Source organism: Tupaia chinensis, unplaced genomic scaffold (genome assembly GCF_000334495.1).
Source record: "Tupaia chinensis unplaced genomic scaffold, TupChi_1.0 Scaffold000386_1, whole genome shotgun sequence".
Classification (NCBI taxonomy): domain Eukaryota; kingdom Metazoa; phylum Chordata; class Mammalia; order Scandentia; family Tupaiidae; genus Tupaia; species Tupaia belangeri.
Genome location: NW_006159888.1, coordinates 320,550 through 330,845, shown reverse-complemented (window position 1 = coordinate 330,845; position 10,296 = coordinate 320,550). Strand labels below are relative to the sequence as shown.

The 10,296-nt window shown below is 41.8% G+C and overlaps 1 protein-coding gene across 1 annotated transcript in view; it reads left to right on the top strand.

The window, feature by feature from the left end:
- Nucleotides 1-285: 285 nt before the first annotated feature.
- The window catches only part of FAM168B (family with sequence similarity 168 member B), a 37,002-nt gene continuing 26,991 nt past the window's right edge, over nt 286-10,296 (top strand). The window contains exon 1 of the mRNA XM_006153669.3: nt 286-364. Within this exon, the coding sequence (XP_006153731.1) occupies nt 295-364 (70 nt within the window). The 5' untranslated portion in view covers nt 286-294. The remainder of the gene's footprint in view (nt 365-10,296) is intronic.

Genomic DNA, 10,296 nt, shown 5'->3' with positions numbered 1-10,296 from the left:
GATTTTTCACTGTGTTAAGTAGGGATATGGTGAACACTTCTTTCCCTGAGCTTTTGATGGCCTGAAAAGAGCTGTGAAGGAGAATCTGCCATGTCCTGATTGGGCACCCCAGGACAATGGGCATTCCTCTTCCCTTCTTGACTGATTGGGAGCGGCATGAGATGCCCGGTTTCATAGTAGGCTAGAGAAAGGACTCTTGCTACTTGCGCTTTTGGGACTGATGCTGGAGAAAGACCTGAGAACCAAAGCGCTTGGCTAAATCCCTTTTTTTTTCCCCTTTTAGTTCTTGAAATCATGAATCCTGTTTATAGCCCTGGATCTTCCGGGGTTCCCTATGCAAATGCCAAAGGAATTGGTTATCCAGGTAAGCAAGTAAAACTTTGTTTTTATTATTGAACACTTGGGATATTTCCATGTCAGTAAGAATGCTTTCAGTTTACAAACCTATCTCAAAGTGGCTTAGGCAAAGAAGAAAGTATATAGAACTGAAAAACAAGAGATGGAACTGATTGTGATCAAAGGTTGATCTGGTGGCTCCTGTGGCTGGGATCAGGATCTAGTTTCTCTACTTCCCGGTCTCATCTTCACTTCCTCAGTGTTGTCTGCAAGTCCCGTGCTCTCTATTGTGGTCTCTGAGATCTAGCCCTTCCCAGAAGGCTCTCACCAGAGCCTCCATCTCTGCCCTGCAGAAGTCTTCCGAGGGGGACTTCTCAATCCCTGGTCACAGCAGTTCGCTATTTACAATAGTTCTGGGATTTGTTCTGTTTGAGCTCAGCTTCCATCCGTGGGCCAGTGAGGGGATTCTCCTGGTTAATTTAGGTCTGAACCACATTATTCACCCCAAATAGAGTCAGCTAGTCAAATATGGGCTGTGAGGGAGGCAGTGAAGCACAACTTGAGAAATAGGAGCTGGTTGGTCAAAAATAGCAAATGGCTGTCCTGATTGGTGAATGAGGAGTAATTATTTGTAATGTTGAAGTTTTATTGTGGATTTTTATAATGTGGAAGAAATGATCCTAGAACCTTGTTGCTACAAAGCCCTTAGAAAATTGGAATAAAACATCCTACAGACATGTAACTGAACTTGCAGGAGGTAGGAGAAATAGTTGAGGTCAAGTGTTAACGCGATGTACGGGAAACTCAGCTCATTTGTCCATTGAGTGTCCATCACAGGGGCATTTGCTATTTGTGGGTTTTAACAACCCACATGGAGACAGAAGGTGGGGTTAAGGACCCGATGAGAAAGGAGTAAAGACCCGTTCTCCACCAGTTTGGGCCTCTAGTGGCTCATAGTCCCAAGTAAAGAGGCAGATTGAACAGTTCTTTCATTGACCCCACAAGGACGCTCAGGTCTGCTTAGGCTCTGGGAAGAGGGAAATCTTTCCTAAGAATTTGTAATCGTTCAGGACTGTGTGGGGCTCCAGTTTGTATTACTTGTACTTCCCATAGGGCCCAGAAGTTGAAAAAGTACCATAAAAAGTGGTCTCCAGACTGTATTTCCTCCAGAGCACCTGACAGCAGTGAATGTAAAACTAGGGAGGAGACACTTGTCTTCAGCCCAGGTTGGTGAGTCTCTCACAGACAGTTACGCCTGTTTGCATTCTAATGACTATAAAACAAGATGCAGTCTTTTAAGTAAGAGTCATCCATCTTGACAGACTGAAGGGATAGGACTATCACGTAGGAACCATGTCACACAAATATAGAAAATTGCAAGTTTGAAAGAAACTATAGGGAGATGGGCGAAGCAAACCGTAACTTAAAGGAGAAAAATGGAATTTGAACAAAATTCAGGTTGATTTGTGGATAAAACATTGCTAAAAAGAGAATCAGAATGCACCATAAGGAAAGGGGGGATATAAAAGACCAATTCATTTATTTGAAGAGAATTAAGAACTCCAAAAGGACTGAGTGGAGAGAATTGGGGTGGGGGTAACAGAGTTTTCAAGAATTGATGAGAAATATGTACATTTTTGCATAGAAAAATACATCATGACTTTCCCAACAACCTAATAGTAATAAAACCTACTCTTTTTAAGGTATTGACATTAGTTTAAACAAAATGTTGGAATAGGTAACAAGGATCCCGAGTGGATCAGGGGGCCAAGGTAGTAGTCCAAACCCATGGTCTCAGCATTACCCAATTGCTTTAGGCAGCCTCAAAACATTGACTGCCTCTCATGAACCTCAGGTCTGTGTAAGGCTGTGAGATGCATGTACTTTATCCCTGCTGTTTGATTGGTCAAAAAGCAACTACAAAGGCCAGGTAGTAAATATTTTAGGCTTTGTGACTCATACCTTCTCTGCCTCAGCTCCTTTGTAGCTCCAGAGCAGCCTCAGACAGTGCTAAGTGAATGAGTAGGGCACACCCCAGGAACACCAGGCAGTGAGTGGCTGGGGGAATTACGAGCCTTTGCTGACCCCTTGGTTGAGAGAGTTGGAGTAAAACGCTTTTAGGGCTTGTAGTTTTGGTCTAAAAATTACATTTTAAAAGAAGATTTGTGGTACTGGCAGGTCATGTGGTTAAGACCCTGGACTTCCACATAGCTGACTATGGTTCAAGTCTCAGAACTGGCAGCTTGCTTTCTCACTTTCTCGCTCGTTCTCTGTCTCTGTGGTCAAATTTTAAAAATTAATTAAGTCAGGTAATTCTTTAAAAAAATTTGTATACATTTAGAACAGTTTTAAATTGTTAATGCTTTTATATATTACAGTTTCTTTATACGTATCTTGCCTATTTTCTCAGTTTAGGTACTGACGATTTCTCTGCCTTTTCCCTGTTTCACTGAGGGCTCAATGTAGGAATTTGTAACTAATCCAGATCATTTAAGCCAGGGGGCTAGATATGTGGGATTATGGGTCTGCAGAATTTTGAGGCCATCCTAACTTCAGTACCAAAGCTGACAGATATTACAAGAAAGGAAGGTATTTTTATGCCAGTTTATACTACTGGCAAATGGAGAAATAACTTTTCTTTTTATTTACATTAATGGAAAAGAGGGAACTCTTCCCCAAAATACCTGTCTTTTAATTGTAGCAATGTAATTGCTGATTTAAGTGGGTTTATATCTACTGTCTCACTATGATTTTCTGGCTTATGTTCTCTTTTTGCCTTCAGAGAATTAATCAAATGTTTTGTTCAATCCTTCTTATAACTTTTTAAAATTTTTCTTACTATGCTCTCTGTGGTTACTATTAAAAAGTAAAGATTACATTTTACCCCCTTGCCTTCCTTTTGTGTTGTTATTGCCATACCTAAGCTGTGATTATTTTTATTTGGTACAATCAACAGTCATTTATATGAGCTCACACACCTAACCATTTTTATTGTTCTTCATTGCTTCTCTGTTTACATTTTTCTGTCTGGGATTATATCCCTTCATCTGAGCAACTCTTTTTAGTATTTCTTCTTTTCTTTCCTGCAGGTCTGCAATTGACTTTTGTTTTTGTGAAAATGTCTTTATTTTGCTTTCATTTTGGGTGCCTAGTTTATTTGCTGAATATAATTATTTGTTTCCTCCAGCTGCTTGTAACAAATTGCCATAATTTGGTAGGTTAAAATGACAGAAATTTGTTTTCTCACAATCTAGGAAGCCAGGAGTCCAAATCAAGGTGTGGGCAGGCGTCGCTCTTCCTCTGGGTGCTCTAGGGAGAATCTTCTTTCTCCTCCTTGTTTCTCGTGGCAGTCAGTACTACTGACTGCACCAGTGTGGCCTACTGGCTGCACCACTCCCATTTCTGTCCCAATGGTCATCCTCATCTCCGTTGTGTATTTTTATAAGGACACTTGTCACTGGATTTAGGACTAACTAAATCCTGGTAATCTAGGATGATCACATCTCAGGGTCTTTAACTTAGTCACATCGACAAAGACCCTGTTTCCAATTAAGGTCACTTTCATAGGTTCCATGTATTTGATGAGTTATCTTTTGGGGCCTTCCTCCCACCCCCTACTATACCGAATATAAAATTTTAGTTTGGTAGTTATTTCCTTTAAACACTTTAAAGATAGAATTGTATTGTGTTTTGGTTTCTGTCAGAATAATTTTTGCTTCTTTGCAATTAATGTGTCACTCCATTACTTCTCACCAACCCCTGTTCCCATTGATGCTTCTAAAATATCTTTGTTTTTGCTATGATATGACTAGACGGGATTTTCTTTGTATTTATCTTACTTAACATTCAGGGAGCTTCTTGACTCTGGATTGATTTATTCTATCACTAGCAGTAGTTCTTTAATTTTTTTTCTCTCCTTTCTCTCTTCTTGGGACTCCGTATAAAGTTTATTGGACCATTTCATTCTTTGATCTTTTGGACCTTTTTTGTTTTTTCCTCCTTTTTACTTTATGAGCTTGTCAAGCCAAAAAGAACAACTTATAAAGCAGAAGTTACACGGAAAAGGAATTTCACAAAGCTAACATCAAGTAAGGTTTGGACCTTAGAACATCCTGCAGCATGGCCAGGTGGAAATGGCAGTATGTCCACCCTGAAAAGACCATGCTCTTTTATGCTACTGAAAAAGGTTACAGTATGTGCAGGGTTTTTTGAAAGAGCTTATGTGGGACAAAGATGACAGAAGAGGGTCTTAACAGAGATGGGAGAAAGGATAGGATTGGATTAAAGTGCATTCTCAGAAGCTATCTGAATTGACTTATGGGCAGTGATGATGCGCATTCAGCAGAGTGCATCATCAGCCTAAGGGAGACTGAAAACCTGGAATTATTTTGAGAAAGAATGTCTTATGAAGGTTGGTCATGTCTGTCAATAGGGAGTAACCTCAAATGGCAAGCAGGTCAGTTAGCCATCTCTTCCTCATTTCCTCTGGCCCTTATATTTATTTAAAAATATTTATATAGCAGTCTCTCTCTCTCTCTCTTTTTAAGAGAAACTTTATCTTCACCTTTTCTAAGAATATGGGAATAACAAACTCAGTTTTTCTGTTACTCCTGAACAGTAAACAGAGAAGACTTGTGTCGTGGGGAGTTTCCCTGTCATCAACTAAGTGGTCACTCAATTCTTCTGCAGACACCAACTGGATGTCTTCAGTGTTCTGATGTTATCTACCTGATGGTAATGGCAGACCCAACAGACTGAGAATTCAATTCCACAAGGGGCAAATTCCACAGGGCTGCGCCTGAGTCCAATGTCAGTCTTGAGACCTGACTTGTTTTGGGTACTTCTGATTAATTGGTCCTAAATTAGGGTTCTCACAAGCCTTCTGCTCCTTGGGTTTGATTAATTCGCTAGATTCAGGGAAACACATAGATTGTCAGTTTATTATAAAGGAAAACTTGAGGAATACAGATAAGAGATATATAGGATAAGGCACATGGGAATGGGCACGAGCTTCCATGTCCCCTCTGGGACCTCCACATGGGTGCTTTCCAGAAGCTCATCTGAACTCTGTCCTGGGCTTTTGTGGAGGGTTCATCACATAGGCATAATTGAGTAAATCACTGTCCATTGGTGATCAACCTCAACTTTAGCCCCCTGGAGTTTGGGGCTGGAGCTGAAAGTCCTAACCCTCTAACCCTGCCTGTGACCAGCTCCATCCTGAAACTAACCAGGAGCTGCCAGCCTCCAGTCATCCCATTAGCATATGAAAAGACAATGCTTTGCTAGTTTAAGAATTCTAGGAGTTGCATGCTAGGAAATTGGTAGGAGACCAAAAAGCATATACATGTTTCACAGTATCAAGTTTTTAATAGGGATAGTTTCTGCTGATGTGCTTTCATCACTAATCCTGCTAATTGTGCCCTAATTTGCTACAAAGACCACATAGTGAATCCAGTCTTCTCATCTATTTTCTCCATGTTCTATCCTCTCTGACACATTACTTATTTTAAACATCTTCTCTGCTGACTGCAGTCTCTGGGTCACGTGGGGGACTGTATTGTCAGTTTGTCCTTTTCCTTTGTTTCTGGCCATGTGGTCTTGGCATATCTGGTGTTTTTTGTTGAATGCCAGTGTGTGAATTAGATATTGCAGTCATCTAGTTAATGTCTTCCTTTGCTAGGCAGGTGGCATGCTGATTGGCCTTTTTTTTTTAAAGAATTATTTTATTTAATTGTATTTATTATTATTATTATTATTATTATTTTTCATTTGACCAGAGAGAGAGAAGACAAAGGGAAAGTGAGAAAGTAAGCCACTAGGTCCGGGACTCAAACCATGGTCAGCCATGTGGGAGTTCAGCATCTTAACCACTATGCCACCTCCCAGCCCACTGATTGATCTTGTTTCACTCAGCAGCTGAGCTTAGGTGGGTTTGTTTTGCATGGCTCCCATTTCCCTGTAGTCCTTATCCTGGAGTAGGGGCTTCCATCAGCCTGGCTTGCTCTACAGAGCTCTCTTTCTTAGAGAGCCTGACTTGTTATCTTTGTCTCTTCAGCATCAGGAGAGTATAGAGAACTCTGTTTTTCACTTTAGTGGTTTTGATAGTTGCTCTTTTTTCTTTTTTCTTTTTTTTTTTTTAAGAGAGATTTTTACTATAGGGCGCATGTGCTTGCCAAAGAGACAGAAAGCGAGAACTCACACATACACACACACACACACACACACACACACACACACACACACGCGCGCACACACACACACACACACACACGCCGTGCACACACACACACACACACACACCCCGAGGGGAATGGCCACACTGCAATCCCTTCTCTTTCATTTTCCTCTTGGAATTTTGGGCAGGGACTCACACCAGGCATGAGTTTCAAGCCAAAAGTCACGCTGCCGGGTTTGTGACAAACTGCAGTTGACTCCAGCGATGTAACCATTATGCCATCTGCTGGTCCCTTGATTTTCCTCTTTTAACTTTCTGCTGGGGAGCATTGAAATTTGACTTACGTCTTAAAAGGGACTTTAGCTCATTTGAAGCTCTTCAAGGGTACAGTTTTAACACTGCACTCTCAGGACCACTAAAACCTATATTTGTTTCCCTGTTCTGGCCTTCTGTCCAGGGAGAACCTAGACTCAGCCTCTGCCCATGTTGAGAATTGACAAGTGCCTCAGACCAGTAATCGCAAAATACTGTAATCTCCTTGGTTACACAAAAGATAGTGGACATTGGGACTAGCAGTTAGTGTAATGGCTATGTTGCTGGACTCCCATGTAGTCAACCAGGGTTCGTGTCCCGGACTCGGTGGCTTAAAACTTAATGCCGAGTGTGTGTGCGTGTGTGCCCAGGATCCGGAGAGAACAGAGGAGAAGGGATTGTGGTGTGGCCATCCCCCCGGGGTGGGGGGGTGGTTTCTCACTTTCTGTCTCTCTGTCTGTCTCTGTCTGGCGAGCGTACGCGCCCTATAGCAAAAACCTCTCAAAAAAAAAAATAAAAAGATAGTGGACATTTGAATTGGAGTTAGGAATGAGACATTTTAGGGGAGAATAGCACTGGTGGAAAATCAAGAGAGGAGGAAGTTGAATCGTGTAGAGAGGGATTCTTAGACTATGATGCTTTTTTGTCCAAGGCATAGCCTGCCCATTGGGTACTCTGGGCAGGTACTGGCAGGTGGAGGAGGCCACTTAAAAGGTAGACATAGCCTGCATGCCAGGTGCCCCTTCTGGAGACCGTAGATCCACAACAGGGACCCAGCAGCAGGTTCTTTCTGGAAAAGAGGTGCAGACAGAGTTGTTCACATGGCTCTGTCAACTATAATATATGCTGGAACTCACTGCATACAGTTCATAGGAGGTCACTTGCTCTTTGTGATTTTTACACAATACTCCTATATAACCCTCCATCTGGAGCTTCCATAGCTTGTTCTCCCAATTTCCTTTTCAAAGCTATTGGGTTTGTTTGGACTGTTTGTCATGCCCCCAAATATTGCAGTGAATAATTATAGCCAACATTATTATGTTGATAGTGTTTGTGGAAATTATCTTTAGGGTTGACTTCCAAGTGGGATTGCCAGTTTAACCAGTAAACGCTAATGTACTTTTTAAGATGCTGCTGAATTCTCTGTAGGATTTTCTGAATTGAACCACCTTACCTACAAAATGTGTTGTCTGGGGCCAGCAGGTGATGTAGTGGTTAAGGTATTGGATTCCCACATTGCTGACTACTCGATTCCCAGACCTAGTAGCTTGAAAATCTGTGTGTGTGTATGTGTGTGTGTGTGGTGTGTGTGTGTGTGTGTGTATTCCAAATCCTGAGGAGACTAGAGGAGAAGGGATTGCAGCATGCCATTCCCCCAGAAGGTGATTTATCACTTTCCCTCTCTGTTTCTATTTCTTTCCTGCGAGTACACACACCCTATGGCAAAAACCTTAAAAAAAAAAAAAATGTTGGGACTAGCAGGTGGCATGGTGGTTAACGTGCTGGACTCCCACATGGCCAACCACAGTTTGAGTCCCAGATCTGGCAGCTTTCTTTCTCACTTTCTCTTTCTCACTCACTCACCATCTCTCTCTGGTAAGCACACATGCACTGTAGGAAATTAAAAAATAATGATGAGGGGCTGGCAAGTGGCATGGTGGCTGGGGAGCACTGGACTCCCACACGTGGCCAACCGCAATTCAAGCCCTGGACCTGGCGACTTGCTTTCTCTCTTGCTCATTCTGTTCATCTCTGATCAAATTCAAGTACATACATACATATATACATAAAGTTAAATAAAATCTTTTTTTGAAAAAACTTCCAGCTTTTTTATTTTTGCTGGTCAGATGTTAGAAAAGTTGTCAGTATAGTTGTAATTTGCAGTTCTGTTTCTCTCTTTTTTTATTCTATTGAATTTTTGATTTTCTAGTTTTTTTGTTTTTTAGTTTTGCAAGTGCGCTCACAGAGAGTGATAGAGTTGGGGGAGGTAAAAAAAATCACCCATCCAGGGAGATGGCCATGCTGCAGTCCCTTCTCCTCTCAGATCTTCTCTCTCAGATTTTGAGCACACACATACACATGTACCCAGTGTGATTTTAAGCCACAGGGTCTAGGACTCAAACTGTATACTCAACCATTTGGGATTCAGCCACCTTAACCTCTACACCAACTGTTTACCCTGTTTTCTAGTTTTAAAAGTCATTTACATATTAAGTGCATTAGCCCTCTATCTAAATAATTTGCAAATTTTTCTCTTACTCTTTATTTAGCTTCAAGTATTCTTTGCTGTTTTAAAGTTTTTATTTTTTCCTAAAGTGATCAGTCTCATAAAAATGATTAGGGTTTGTGGCCAGCAAATGGCTCAGTGGTGTTGTCATTAGACTCCCATATAGCCAACTGTGATTTAAGTCTCAGACCTGGTGGCTTGAAAATTATGCCAGGCATGTATGTATGTGTGTGTGCCCAAGATTCCAGGAGGAGAATGGAGGAGACGGGCTTGCAGTATGGCCATCTCCCATGTGGGGGTAATTTCTCATTTTTCCTTTCATTGTCTCTGTCTCTCTCTGGCAGGCACACATGCCCTATGGCAGAAACCTCTTAAAAATAGTAATAATAATTGGGGTTTAAGATACTTCCAATCCTTTGCTGTGTGGAGGCTGGCCTTTCTAGCCTCTCTATGCCAGAAAGAAGCTAGAGTAGATGATGAAAGAGTCTTGGTATCTGCTGGGGCAAGTTGGAGGTCTGGGAAGATTGACAGGAATAGGATGAAACAGTGGTTCTTAACCTGTTGCTTGGAAACCTGAGATCAGAAGTCTGGAGAGAATAAGAAGAAAGAGGTTGGTGCTGTACCCAAGACCAGCTCAAGCAGATTGTTGGCAAGGTCCTCTCAAAGCACCCCCCCATGGGGTTTTGTGCAGCCCAGGGGACACTGTTGGAGTAGAGATAGAAACGGGAGCTGTGTTGCAGCTCCAGTCAGGCTGGTGACAGAGCCAGTGGGCTGTGGTGATGGTATAGGGTATAAAGGGCACAGGAGGAGCCCCAGGAGCTTGGGTGATGAACGATAACTCCTGTACAGGTGTGTGGTGACATCCTATTGCTGGTGGTTAATTACACTCATGAAATAAGTGTTGTGTGTGCTTTCTGTTTCATTTACGAAAGTGCAAACTTGAAGGTTGGGTTGGGAAGGGCTAAGCAAACCTATTCTCCAAGGATCCTTAAAACCAAGCTCTAGAAACAAGTGCAGAGCACAGGGTTCTCCCTGAATATTTACTTGTGGAGTTTATGGGGAGTGATGAAGAAGTTAAGATTTTGTGAAAATTGTATGTTAGGGTGACCCTGGTTGTAGGCTTTGAAAGAATTCACAAACTCAGGAAGTGGATAGAAAAGAATTTATTCACTTTCTAAGGGAGAAAAGGGACCAGATGTGAAGAGTTGCATCACCCTGGAAAGACTGGACAAGGAACTTTTATTAG